The 13,446-nt window shown below is 48.6% G+C and overlaps 1 protein-coding gene across 8 annotated transcripts in view; it reads left to right on the plus strand.

Annotated features, from left to right (window-relative positions):
* anks1b (ankyrin repeat and sterile alpha motif domain containing 1B) overlaps nt 1–13,446 on the plus strand; it is a 115,057-nt gene that overhangs the window by 38,018 nt on the left and 63,593 nt on the right. For all 8 annotated transcript variants that reach the window (XM_018747291.2, XM_018747290.2, XM_018747289.2 and 5 more), the window contains exons 5-9: nt 2,175–2,250; nt 3,194–3,295; nt 5,433–5,555; nt 7,402–7,577; nt 10,731–10,862. In XM_018747291.2, the coding sequence (XP_018602807.2) occupies nt 2,175–2,250; nt 3,194–3,295; nt 5,433–5,555; nt 7,402–7,577; nt 10,731–10,862 (609 nt within the window). The remainder of the gene's footprint in view (nt 1–2,174; nt 2,251–3,193; nt 3,296–5,432; nt 5,556–7,401; nt 7,578–10,730; nt 10,863–13,446) is intronic.

The raw sequence follows: 13,446 nt of genomic DNA on the forward strand, positions 1-13,446 counted from the left end.
ATGCCTTGTGACGGACTGGTGTCTCGTCCTGGGTGTGTCCCCTCCCCCCTCCAGCCCCATGCCCTGTGTTACTGGGTTAGGCTCTGGCTCCCCGCGACCCCGTATGAGACAAGCGGCTTCAGCCAGTGTGTGTGTGTGTATTCCCCATTACTCTCCAACTCTTGTTCTTCATTAACCTTTTTCAGTCTTTTTCTAGCCCTTCTCAATCCTCCTACGCCACCTAATGCGCAGGAGGAACAGTTTTAACGGTACTATCCTATTTGTACAAAACAGAAAACGAGCGGAGAGAGATTTGGCGTTACGGTGCTTCCCTGCCATCGTAGCACCCTCTCTCGCGCTATGCATCTGCAGTCATTTCTCCCGTTTTGTCTCTTCACTTCCTGTTTGACCTCATGAAAAGTGTCATTCAGTCACTCATTAGATTTTTAAAATTTTTTTCTTCCCAGTGAACACTTTATACCTTGTGTGAGTGCTGCTTGGCACGTGGTGAGAAAGGCATGTGGCTTCCTGTTTCTGAGACAGAGGGATGTGCGTGATTTATGACACCTGTTTGTGTCACCTGTGCAGAAGAGGTGTTAGAGGTGCGAGTCTGAGTGTACGTGTCTGCCTGTGTCTGTGTGTTCATGCGTTTGTAAGTGCGAGAGTATGTGTGTATCTTGTGTGTGTGTGAGAAAACGTGTGTTGTGGTGGTTCATGCCCAGTCTGCTGTCTCAACAGCTAATGAATAATGTATCGCGCGTCTGCGTTCCAGACGGGCTGCTCATCCTCACCCCGGCCCTCCGTCCTCCATCACAGGGACCTGTAGGGAGTCGTGTAGAAGCTCAGTGCAGTCTCAGCTACTGAGAGACCAGGGTGTATGTGCGAGCCTGCACGCGTAAACACACACACAAGCACGTGACATAAAGCAGCCATATCTCTGGAGCGCTAGGGTGGTGTGTGTGCTGCTGGAGTGTCTGCTTTGAAGTGTGTCCTTGCTGTGACGGCCAATCATTAATTAATTGAAGAGGTCCTGTGATGATTCACTGTGCCGACTTCCTGCGCGGGTGTGAAACAGGCTTTCGCTCCCGGATGCAGGATTGTTTGTCTGTTAGAGGATGTCATGCTTTGCCAGCCAGACTGTATGTGGACTCTCATTTGGGCGATGTCCCTACCTGATTCCATGCTACCCCCACCCCCCATGGGTGAACAGCAGCAACACTTTAACTCCCTCAGGCTGTACAGAGCATTATGGCCAGGACTTTGTGCTTAGAGCAACTCCACAGGGCCTTTGGCCTTGTCCACATTAGATGTGGGGATCTTTGGATCAGTTTTGGTCCCAGGGCCTGTTTGAGATTCGTCGGACTGTGAATCCCTGGGCTCCGTGTGGGGGTCTGTGGTTGTACGCTGTGCGTACACTGAATGGCAGTGGTAGGCCACAGAGAAACCGATAGGAAGGCAATTTCCAGCGCTTGTAAATTCCTGGAAACGCTCTGTGAGGGAATCGATTTCCTCCTGTTGACATCACCACCTAATCGCAACAGGAAACAGGATGGGAAGGGGCTGGCCTGAGAGGGGGCTCGTCCTATGCTGGAGGGTCACTTCTGGACTATTTGTATTGCACCAGCTGTCAGAACTTCAAATCCTTCAACGATTTTGTTCTGGTGAGTGACTTGATGGACAGTGCTGTTTCTGGACCGTGGGGAGGCCTGGGTGGACGGGGAATGCCGGGTGTGTCTTGTACAGTGATGTAGGAGAGTGATTGCGTCATTTTGCCTCCGTGCTGTGCTCTGCCTCTTTCCTTGTGGACCGTGGTGACCGTGGTAACTGTGGGTTTGCAGTCCCGCCGCAGTGTGTGTTCAGTTGGTTTCGGTGAAGAGAAGGGGAGATTCCCCTCTTGTAAAGGGGCCAGCAGGTGGTGCAGCTGCAAAGGAGCTATTCTACTGGCCAAAATGCTGGAGACTTATGCTCTAAATGGGAAATTACTGTTAGATGCTCAAGTGCAAGAACGTTAACTGATAGAGACTCACGTCACAGAAGGGTAGCTGATGTTGTACAACTGAGCATGGAATGGTTTCCTCTGAACGGTACATGGGGCGTAAGACCTTGTGAAGAATCTGAACAATGTGTTTTTAGTCCTGAGGTGATGTATATAGCTTTACGCAGTGTCTTTCTCCACCTTGCCATACCTGTTCCAGACGGAGAAGGGCAGTGCCCTCCACGAAGCAGCACTCTTTGGGAAGATGGATGTAGTCCGGCTCCTCTTGGATTCAGGTGCGTTTATGGTTGCGCTCTGCCTTCACTCTCCCACACAGATAGGTTTCCGTCACCGTCCACCTCAGAGAGGTGTTGGAGAGAGGAGGAAGACACAGTCCAGCTGCACTCAGTGACACTAACTGGACGTTTCAGTGCGTGAAAGCAATGAAATTAACCTGGACGTGTCAAGACTGCGGTGCATGCTACCTAAACCGTCTGAGAGAAATTATCTGCGGTCTTGGCACACTGAATCGCTGACGTTTGGAAGCAACAGCTACACTTTACTGTGTGCTACTTGTACACTTGATTTTCAATGAGTTTGTGGCAGGTTGAGCTGATGATGTTTCAATACAGATTAACACAGGTCAAAAACAAAACTGCCCTTGGTGTTGCTCAGCAGTTCCTCTTCACAGTCTGGTATGCAGGAGTCTCTAATTTCCTTTCCCTGAGCCCTCCCTGCTCCGGACCTTGTGGGCCACGCTGATAAAGTTAGATTTGCGCTCTGCTCTCTAACCGCTCTGTCACGCTCCCTCGTAGCCAAGCCTTTGTTCCCAGGAAGGGTGGCAGAGTGCTCTGGACCGACACATCCTCGTACTGCTAGTCAGCCTGAATTTGCTTTCAGCCCCATCATGTGCAGCTGAACAGGCTCCACATCTGGCCACCGAAACTGAAAGAGCAGATAGGAAAAAAACAGCTATGAATGGGAGAGCTAAGCAGTCAAATGTGAATATTTGTTTGAATCCCCTTGCTCTGCTGTGATCCAACCACAGGGTCAGGAAACAGTCAGTTCTGTGCACGTCCCTTCAGGACACTGATTTAAATGGAGTAGTTTGTCTAATTAGGTCATTGTGCCTCCATGTTTTTCAGGATGGAAACCTGTTCTCTTTCTTGGCTATGTTCGATGAGGGATTTGTGGCCATGCCTGTGGCTGTGTTGAGACCTCTCTCATGCTCTTTTGCAGGGATTGATGCCAACATCCGGGACAGCCATGGAAGGACTGCCCTGGACATTCTGAAGGAGCATCCAGCTCAGAAATCCCAGCAAATCACCGCACTCATTCAAGGTGAAATTGCCAGTTACGATGGCATAAATGCCTCCAGACTGAAGCAATTACACATATCCAACTTCTTAAAGGACATACATATTCAGAATTTTATATTCCATCTTTGTGAATAATAGGAATATATGAAATTGATAACAGAAAATTCATTTATGTCCAGGTTAAAAACACACAAACACACACACACAGACCACCATCAAGGGGAGTCAGGTACTTATCCTCCTTGTATTGCAGACAAACCTGTTTCAGAGCCTGCTGCTGAGCTCACATGGCATTACTGTCTCTCTCGCTAACTGGCTCCCATGTGTAAACAGCAGTAGTCCTCTGTGCTTCTGACACACCCCTTGCCAGGCTGAGGGGCGGGGCTCACGGTGGGGCTGGGCACTCACTCCAACACCTCGCTGAGCGGTCAAATGCCCTTTGGAATGTGCACATGACTTTGTGGAACAGTGTATGACGTTGATGGGTTGTTACCCCGGTGGTTAGAATCACATGAAGCCCGTGCTGTTGCAGTCTGGTCACTTGGAATCAGAGGGAAAAACTCAAAAGTAACATCTCAAGCACTTCCTGCATACCGGGAGCAAGATGGTGGCAAAAGGAGGCTTTGCATGATTTGTGGCAGACCCAAGGAGGGGAGGTACGGTGAGGCGGATCTCTGCAGATGCACTCAGAAGAGTCATATGTGAGATGTCACGCAAGGAACCGCACAGTAACAGCCAGCTGAGGGTTTTACAGTTCGAGTACTAACCTCTCACTGTTCAGGTGTGCTTCCTTTTCAGGACTCCTTAATAAAATGTGCTCAAGCTTAAATGGGATAAAATGACAAGTACTGCAAGCTGCATTGGGTAAATGCATCTGTCAGACAAATAAATAATGTAACTGCTAAGAGCATCAGCTATAAAATATAAAATGCAGAGCTGTCAGGTTGAGCAACAAAACAGTACAGTAGCCCTATTGTGGGGCCATGAGGGGCGACAGCGGGAAGGCTGGAAGCAGGAAGAACACCCCCCCCCATGACAGTCTCTGTGTGTCTCCAGCAGGGGAATGTAATGAGAGTGGGGAGGAGATGGGCAGGAGGGTACTCTTCTTCTCCGAGCAGGTGGGGGCTGGGGGTGTACTCCCCTCTAAGAAAGGAAATTCATTACAGGAGGGATCCACACCATCCCTAGTGCAAGGAGGGGAAAATCGAAATAGAAAATCACCATGTCCGTTGTGTCCAACGGAGAGACGGAACGTATCATTCACATTCCATTCCCTGCCTCCGAATAGAAACTGCTCTGGAGGTTTGTGTGTGTGTGTGTGTGTGTGTGTGTGTGTGTGCGCGTGCACGTGCACGTGTGCATGCGTGCGTGTACGTGTGTGTGTGTCGTGCTGTCGCTTTACTCTCAGCAAGGTGATTCAACACCGTTTAATCTGCCAAGCTGAAATTCAGAGCTACGTAGCAAGGGCTCCGCAACGAGTGCTCTCTGGTGTGTGTTTAGCCGCAGCCTTTGAGTTGTGACTCAGTACTCAGTAATTAAGCAAAGACTAATGCAAGATGAATATTTACTACCCGATACTGTGCTGCGAAGATTCAGTACTTTGAGAAAAGATGAGTTACGAGTGCCACGTCGCTTCCTCCCGTAGGATATGAGACATCCTTGATATCTTCCACATGTCCAGGATATGGCTTCCACCACTGCGGTTCATATGATGAGGATATGACTGAGAGCCCTAATACTGTATGTACCGTGCTCCCTATCCTGATGTTCTCAATGGAGGATATTAAACCAAGAAGCAGAAAGGATGACCTGTACACCAGGATCACCCCTCTAGGCTGAGAGGAAGAGCTTGTTTTCTTCTCCTCCGCTGCCTCCGTACTCTCCTGGAGCAGTTTTATCTCCGTTACTGCTTTCCCAGAACCCCTCTGTGCTGACCTCTGACCACAGCTGGCTCTCTCCTCTACTCCCAGTGGGGTTGAGGACCGCAAGGATTTCATACCACATAAGGGTGTGTTCCTGTGTATTTGTCTGAATGAGTGTGTGTGTGTGTGTGTGTGTGTGTGTGTGTGTGTGGGGGGTGGCACAGTGTCTCCCTCTTCCCCTCTCATTCACTTACTTTATACCTACTGGTTCTGTGGTCTCTCTCCCTCCCTCCCTAGAGTACATGGCCAAGGAGATGGACAGCAAGAGTTTGATAGAGGAGCCGGTTCGACACTGTCCAGTACCCACGCCCCGTACCTCTGTGTCCTCCCCGGCCGCCTCACCCTCCCTCAGGATCAAGAGTAAGGCTCCTTCTGTGCCCATCCCCCCTCACGCCTACCTCATTCAGCTCTGCCGCTCTCTGTCTGACCCTCCATGACCTCAGCCAGAAAGAACGTCTCGCAGCAAGGAAGCTCGCAGTAGGAGAAGGCGTACTGACATTCTGAGGCTCGGTCAGCCTTCGCATACTTGCTTATTTTATTCTTTTGTTCTCTTCTCTGTCTTACAGACACTCCTGTCCAGAACAGGTGTTCCATAGCCGACAGTAGATGTCGTGTCCATTGAAGAGCCGTAAACCTTATAGCTATAAATAAGTAACAGCCTTTTCTACTCTCTAAGTGGTACAGTTCTGTTTTATTGGCACCACGCCGCAGCACTGATTCAGTACATAATGCCAACGGTAGTTAGAAGGAAATTACAGATCCAGTCCCAGAGCACCGTAAATACAGGCACTCGTGTTTCAGTCTTAATCTGGGAAACAAATAAAGCAAACCAACTGCAGCGTTCCTCAACCCATCCCAAGCGATTGCTGTTAAGTCAAGCACCAACAGCTGCCTGGAGCTGGTTCTGTGACATGTGGACCCTTGGTGGGTCTTGTGTGCTCTTGCGGGGCGGACCTTAGAGCGTGTTGGGGCTGGTTGGAATTTGGGGGTATCCTGGGATCACCTTTGGGGAACATTTTCACAACCTCAGCAGAAGCAAAACTGGACAGCAGGACAGAAGGACACTTGAACCAGTGAAAAGGAAGCACTCTGAGGGTGCGTGACTGAAGATTGTACACAGTGCAGAAGGAAATCAATTGCTGGGTGCTTTTAATATAGCAAATGCTGCCCCTAGTGATGAAAATGTGAACTGTCAGTTTGAGCCGATATCCAGTATCGCAGCAGTCTGCAAGCTTATCGTGCAGCTCGCAGACTGGCAGTCCTTTTCTTTGCTGGCCCTGCTGGTCAGTTATTGGTTCTTCTGTATTGAAGAAGTTTTCCCTGTGTCCAATAATGCTGCATTCATTGTTGTCAGCCAAGCTACCGTCTTAAAGCATCTTAATTATCTTTGGTACCTCAGTGTCCCTTAGCACAGAAGAGCAGCTGGCAAAGGCAAACACTGAGCAGAGCACATTAGCACTTATTTAAAGCAAGCGTCTTGTCACCAAGTGTGGTTATAGAGCTGGAAGAGAAAAGGAAGTGTTACAGTACAAGCAGAGGAAAGGGGCGTGGTTAGATGGAGTATGGTAAGAGTGAATGCATGTAACGCTCTCCTTTCTGTGAGATTGTGGGATACATTCTTGCCTTCTCCTCCATTATTGTACAATGTGCTGAACACCTGAAACAGGTGTACTCATGTCTACTTCCGTTCTCAGTCACCCCCATCTCCACTAACCCTCACTGCCTTATTTGCTCTCAGCCTGTATGCTGCTCACTCCTGCAACATGTCTTGGGGGAATATTCAAATGTCCTAAATGTTGATATATGGTAGAGGTCAGAAAGCTGGGTGGCAGGGGGTAACAAAAAGGTTACAGGTTTAAATCCCATGAAAGAATTTGTTATCCTCAAGCAACATACTGAACCTGCTTTAGTCTTCTGATCGTACAGGCTTACAAACAGGTCAAAATGATATGTAGTACATCAATCTGCACATGTGGCTTTTGAGAAGGGTATTCACTAAGTAATGTATTGTAATGCAGTGATGAGATCACCAAGTCTTTCCAGAATCCTTTGAATGAGGTCATGCATGGAGACCACTGATGGTTTTAGAATTGCTGATTCTGAAGGAGGTATTGAAATTGCCAGTGGTAGGAGACCAGCACTGAGCCAAAGCTCACTCGTTGTATTTCTGTGTGTGTGTGTTTCTGTGCATGTGTGCGTGTTCCAGATGACGCTGTGACGGGTGAGCTGTCCAAGCTGTTGAATGAAATCCAGATGTGCCGGGATCGGGACTGCTCCTTTGAAGACCTATGCCAGACCATCTCCTCCCACTCCATGGAGAGCTTCAGCAGTGGTCGCCATGCTGATGAACAACGAAATGGCACCCTGAATCGCATCAGTAAGGTCAGGAGGACAGGGCCTTTTGGTCCAAGTCATGTAATCTGTTAAAGATCAGCATTGCCAACATTGCCACTAAACAAGATGTAGTAGGAGGACCTAGAAACCGTTGAAGTATTATCTCATACTGGGAGGTTGCTATTAATGTCAAGCAATGGCAAGTAAAGGCATTCTTTTCAATCTTTCAATATAAAGTTATCCAAATATGTACTTGCATATAGTATGGCAAATACATATTCCCTATGGCATAACATAATAATGTTTATTGCTCTCGAGTTCCATCTCTTGGCTCCCTGTGGCCAGTAGAGGGCGCCCTGCACCAAGAAGCCCAGCTGCCAGGGTACACCTCCTGCTGTTTATATAATCATTGCCTGTGTATTTATAGCACAAACGGTTCTTTCCTTTTTGAAATCTGCTCGCTGGTGTCATTCAGAGCAAGACTGCACACACAGGGATGTGCAGGCAATCTACACTGCAGTATTTATGCTTGTGTGTGGTAAATTTAGCACTACACCTCTATATGTAGCGTGCCCAGTGGCTCGCCGATGAGAAAGGGTTCGAAGCAGCAGCAGTGGAGTTTTCAGCTGTTTGTGACCAGTGTTGCACCATGGTGTTTGGGGGGGTCCAGGGGGTGGAGGTTGCTGGCATTGAACATAAGATGCAGAAGGCGAGACTGAGGTCTGCAGGGTGAGGTGCTGGTGGATGGGTTGCATGGGGGCAAAGTTCAGAGTAGAGCTGCTGGACGACAGCAAGTTGTGGGTTCCAAGCTGCACGGAAGACACTACTCCAGTGGGTCCGTACAATATTTCTAGTCCTTTTGTCTGTCCCCCCCCCCCCCCCCCCCTCCAGTTATGACCAACAAACTCAGCAGTTTAGATCTGAAATGAGTGATGGTACTCAAACCTCAGCATTTCACTGTGTGGGGAGGACGGGTTTGGCGAACCCAGTTTGTCTCTTAGGCCAGTTCACTGATTGCTCCTGGGCCTAGCAGACTTGTGAACACTGCCTGCCCCCATCCCACTCACTGTTGTCCTTGAGAGCGATCCCGTGGCAATCGGGGCGAGCAGATCCTGTCTGCCTCGAACAGTTGCACTGGCTTTATGGATAACGATTGAGGTTTTTGACAGTGCTTGAGGTTTCAGTGAACCGTGGGTCGATGAAGTAATGCTCTCACTGACCCAGCCGACCTGCTCCACCTCATTCGTCTTTCTTAATGACCCACTGGGCACACACTGCAGCACGGTCAGTGCTCAGTTGAGGAGAATCCTTGCGTGTGGGGGGGGGGGGGGGGTGTGCATGCACATTGGAGAATGAGGCTTTCAATTTGGATCTGTGTTTCTGGATGTGTTTGGGTGGGAAACTGGGGTGTGTTGATATAGGTGCGCTTGTGTCAGTTTGTCGCTATGGTTTCCTTCTGCACAAAAGTGTGTGATAACATTGGTGTGTGCATAAGTACACACCAATGTTATCACACACTTTTGTGCAGGACTTTTGTGCATAATGCTTTGAGGATGTGTGACTGACCCTACTTTGTACACTACACATGGAGAGAAAGATGCATATTGGTGTTGGGAAAGCACAGTGTAACTCAAGCAAGGGGGAATTAGTATGATATGTTAGCAGCCTCCCTCCCTGGAGGAGCAAGCTGGAAAGGTTATGAAGGTTATTTCCTCCAAGGGATCAGACATCTGAGCCGTTTTGTTGACTTCAGCATTTTTGACAAGGACTTTGGATGTGCAGACAGCTTTCTGTGGTGGGAATTCACCCCACCTATAGAGGGACTGAATTGTCTGGGCCACATGGCAAGTTTCTGATAGGTAGCTCTGACAGTAGTGTTACTCTCTCGGTAATGTTCATCGCAGCAGGTAGTGCTCGGGACTCGCAGCTCTGCAGCTGTGGGTTCAGATGTGGGGTTGAATCCAGCTAAATTTGTGCAGTTTCCATGTTCTCCCCGTGCTCACGTGGGTTTCTTCTGAGTGCTCCAGTTTCCTTCCAAAGCCCAGAGACATGAACCAGTGGCTCTAAATTGCCTGTAGTGTGTGTATGTTGAGTGTGTGTGTGTGTGTGTGTGTGTGTGTGTGTGTGTGTGTGATTGCCCTGAAAGAGACTGTTTTATCCAGGATGTACTTTCCCACCACACCCAGTGCTTGCAGGATAGCCTATGAACCACCACAACCCTGTAGTGCACAAGCAGTTATTAATAATGGAGTGGATAATAACACTGATCAGTCTGTGTGTAGGTGTGAGCACTGCATGTTCATTCAGACAGTGACCCTTGTCCATGGTAATGGATTGTACTTACTTTTTAACAATTTCATTATGTACTCTTTATTATATATGATTTGCCTTTAATTATTCCTTATAAAAGGGGGGCGCAGTGGCGCAGTGAGTTGGACCAGGTCCTGCTCTCCGGTGGGTCTGGGGTTCAAGTCCTGCTTGGGGTGCCTTGCGGCAGACTGGCGTCCCGTCCTGGTTGTGTCCCCTCCCTCTCCGGCCCTTCGCCCTCTGTTGCCGGGTTAGGCTCCAGTTTTCCACGACCCCATATGAGACAAGCGGTTTCAGATGGTGTGTGTGTGTATTCCTTATAATATTCAGTATATAGTGTTAATTTATGTATTTTGCTTTATTGGCCCATTATAAACTACTTGTGTGCTTTTATTTTTCATTCTTTTTTGGTGCTTTATTCCTTGGTATGGCCTGCTGTAGAAAGCTCTAGGATCAATCACCTCTGTATCTAGTGAATTCCATTTACTGGAATTGGATGATGGAAACCTTGAATGGTCTTTATTTGGGTACACACAGTTAAGTAGATGAGTTTCATGGTGTATAAAAGACAGAAGAGGAATGTAGGCCCGGAAGTCTGCGATGGCTAACACATGATGACGTTCTACAGAACTGCCATGTTTTTATGAGGTTTATTGTCCCTTATTATTATGACTCCGAAGAACCAAAGATTAGTTCCAACACTGTGTCCTCGAGGAGCTCATGTGCTGTGAGGTTAGCATGGACACATTGTGACTAGGTACTGGTGCTGAAGAGAAGAGGATGCTGAAGGGTACAAGATGCAGATGTATGACTGGGTACTGTGTCTGGTGGGTATCAGGTGATGATGGGTACTTGGTGTTGATGGCTACTCTCCCATCCCCCACACTCCCACAGAAGCGCTCGCCTCCGCTGGCCCCCGCTCCAGAGGAGGATGAGGGGGAGAAGAGCTGTGGTCCAACCGGCCTCTGGGAGGCGCTCACACCCTGCAACGGCTGCCGAACCTTGGGCTTCTCCGGATTGTCTCAGGTACTGCACATGACCCCCTTCACCTTAAGAGTCCCTTTCTTTTTTCACCCTCCCTTTACCTGTAAATGTCCCTGTTTCCACAGTAAGTTCTCACAGTTTCGAACTCTGCGTCTTGCATCGTGTTGCAAAAGCCACATAGATCTCCATAGTAAAAAGTCTTTCCACGCTTTAACTGTATTTTACACTGTATGTACACATTTATCCCTTCTATGGCCTACACACACCTTACATTGTACCATACAATGTACTGTATTTCTCCCTGTGCATAGTGAATATAAACTGTCCATGCCTTAAATCCTAGCCTATACCCTACACTTAAGTGTGCAGACCCTCTTCCTGGGCTGCAGGCAGCTGTCTGTACAGCGGTCCAAATAGTGTCCAGCACCACTGCGTTGAGCTGCTGATGTCACACACGTACTGTAAACACTTCATGGTAAGATTGTGCGAGCGTGTGTCAGCCTTAACTCTGGGGGGGAAAAAGTTAGAAAAAAACTGGAGCTCAAACATTTTCAAAATAAAATGGGTTTTGATTTATTTTTTACATTTTCGTTAATAATGTATCATTCAGGGATAAAAAAAAGATGATCTCTCACTGAGCCAATTCCGATGCGTGGCTTTTTTTTCCCCCGATTTTCTGAGCAACAGTGAAGTCCATCAGCACACGTTGCCTCTTTGTTCCACTAGCGCTTTTTGTGTGTGTTGGTGCGTTGCCATGGGAACATGGCAAAGGTAAGCAGGAGTGAGACGCAGTGCTGCTGTTGGGAACGAGCCTGGTGCTGTAAACCTCCCCCAAGTCAAATGCAGCAAATTGCTGCATAGTCAAAGATGACAGAAACAACGTTGCTAACTGGGAGACGCTTTTCAGTCACACTGGATACTTTTGTTTGTACTTCGTCTCTGGAAGAGCTTCGGCAGCCGGTATGCTGCTGTTCTTGAGTTAGGCGATGATACAAGTCCTTGTTCAAACCTTTTTGTGCGTGACAATGCCTGTATCAGTCGTGTTTCGCTGTTTCCATCCACATCATTGAGAGACCTCTGGGGGGGTTCAACCATGGCTTGACCCTGAGTCCAGGGCCCCCCTCCAGAGTGAGTTGTACACAAGAATGATCCAGTTTGCAAACTCCCACCATCAGTGTTAGGTGTGTATAGTTAGCGTTCAGGGAGACTTGCACTTGTTTAGCATTTCAGACTGTGATCGCTGAGGGTCCAATTAGGACACCCGGGGGAGGACAATCGGCACTTTCTGGTACATGGTCCTGTAGAAAGGATGAGTTTTGCAGCTCTGACTGTGACTCCAGTTGCCCGTCACTCCTAGAAGATGGTGCTGAAGTTCTCGCACCTCCCACCCTGTCCTTGGTCCTGTGTTGAAACAACAGCGGGATTGATTCCCTGCCAAACACCACTTTCCAAGAGCGAGACAGAGACCGAGGGAGCAACAGAGAGAGCGAGGAGCTGTAGGCGGTTGGTCTCCAGGGGCTCTATGGAGCTGTCGACCTGCAGTCCGCTGGATGACTCCCCTTGCCTGAGGACTGGCTCCCTGGGGAAATTTGAGCTTCTCTGCAGTACAGCATGTGTGTACGTTTTTAATGGGCTTCCGGAACAACGCTGTCAAAGTGCAGATTCCTGTGCTGCCTCTGGGAGTGCAGCAGTGTGTATGTGGGGTCTGCTGTCCTTGAACGGTACCTCTGCCACTGCTGTTTGACTGCGAGCATGGTGGAGGGCGTGTGTGTGTGTGGCCACGAGAATGTGCTCTCGCATTGTTTGTTTGAGACTGAGATGCTGTCTGACACTTTCACATGGACAATTTGCAGGAGCTGCTTTACATTTATTCATTTAGCAGACGCTTTTTTCTCCAAAGCGACGTACATCTCAGCTTTGTGTGTTGATCCTGTTATGTTTTCAAAGCAGTGCTGGAAATGACCATTGGTTTGTAACCCCTAACCCTCCTACCCTACCTGTTCTCAGTCTTAGCAGCCCCTGGTCACGGGTCAAAACACACACAGGTAAGCGGGCAGCGACGAGCTCAGAACTGTGCTGTGATCAGTCTGCACCACGCTATTCTAGAGTACCTTACTGCCCCGTGGCTCCAATGTCCTCAGCCACTGTTAGTCAGCTCTGTGCCAATCATACATCGCCGACGGACCATTTTCCTTCCTTTCTGCCCACTGATGCACTGCATCCTGAAACTGAACAGGTTCTTCACTTTAATCCCCCGATTTACATTATGCACTCGCACAAATGATTTAAATTTATGAGTGTCCATCACTACCGACGCTGTGCACTTGTCTGTCACTGCTGTGTGCGCGCTGTCAGCAAGGAAGCACCTCTACCGTATTGTAACTCAGAGAACTGGCACTCCTGCAAAAGTGAGAGCGCTCTTGTCCCCGTGTGTTTGGCAGCGAGGGGCTCCGCCTTCAGTGGTTCGCAGTGAGAAATGTTAACCACCTTCAGGGGACAAGTTCTGGCACAGTGGTAGGAGTGAGACTTTATTTTTTGAAACGGAGTGTATGACAATGCACTAGTGTCATATACAGTTGTGTGCAAAAGTTTTGGTGGTCTCTGTCAAATTACACACTTTCTTCAA

This window comes from Scleropages formosus, chromosome 2, assembly GCF_900964775.1.
Source record: "Scleropages formosus chromosome 2, fSclFor1.1, whole genome shotgun sequence".
NCBI lineage: Eukaryota > Metazoa > Chordata > Actinopteri > Osteoglossiformes > Osteoglossidae > Scleropages > Scleropages formosus.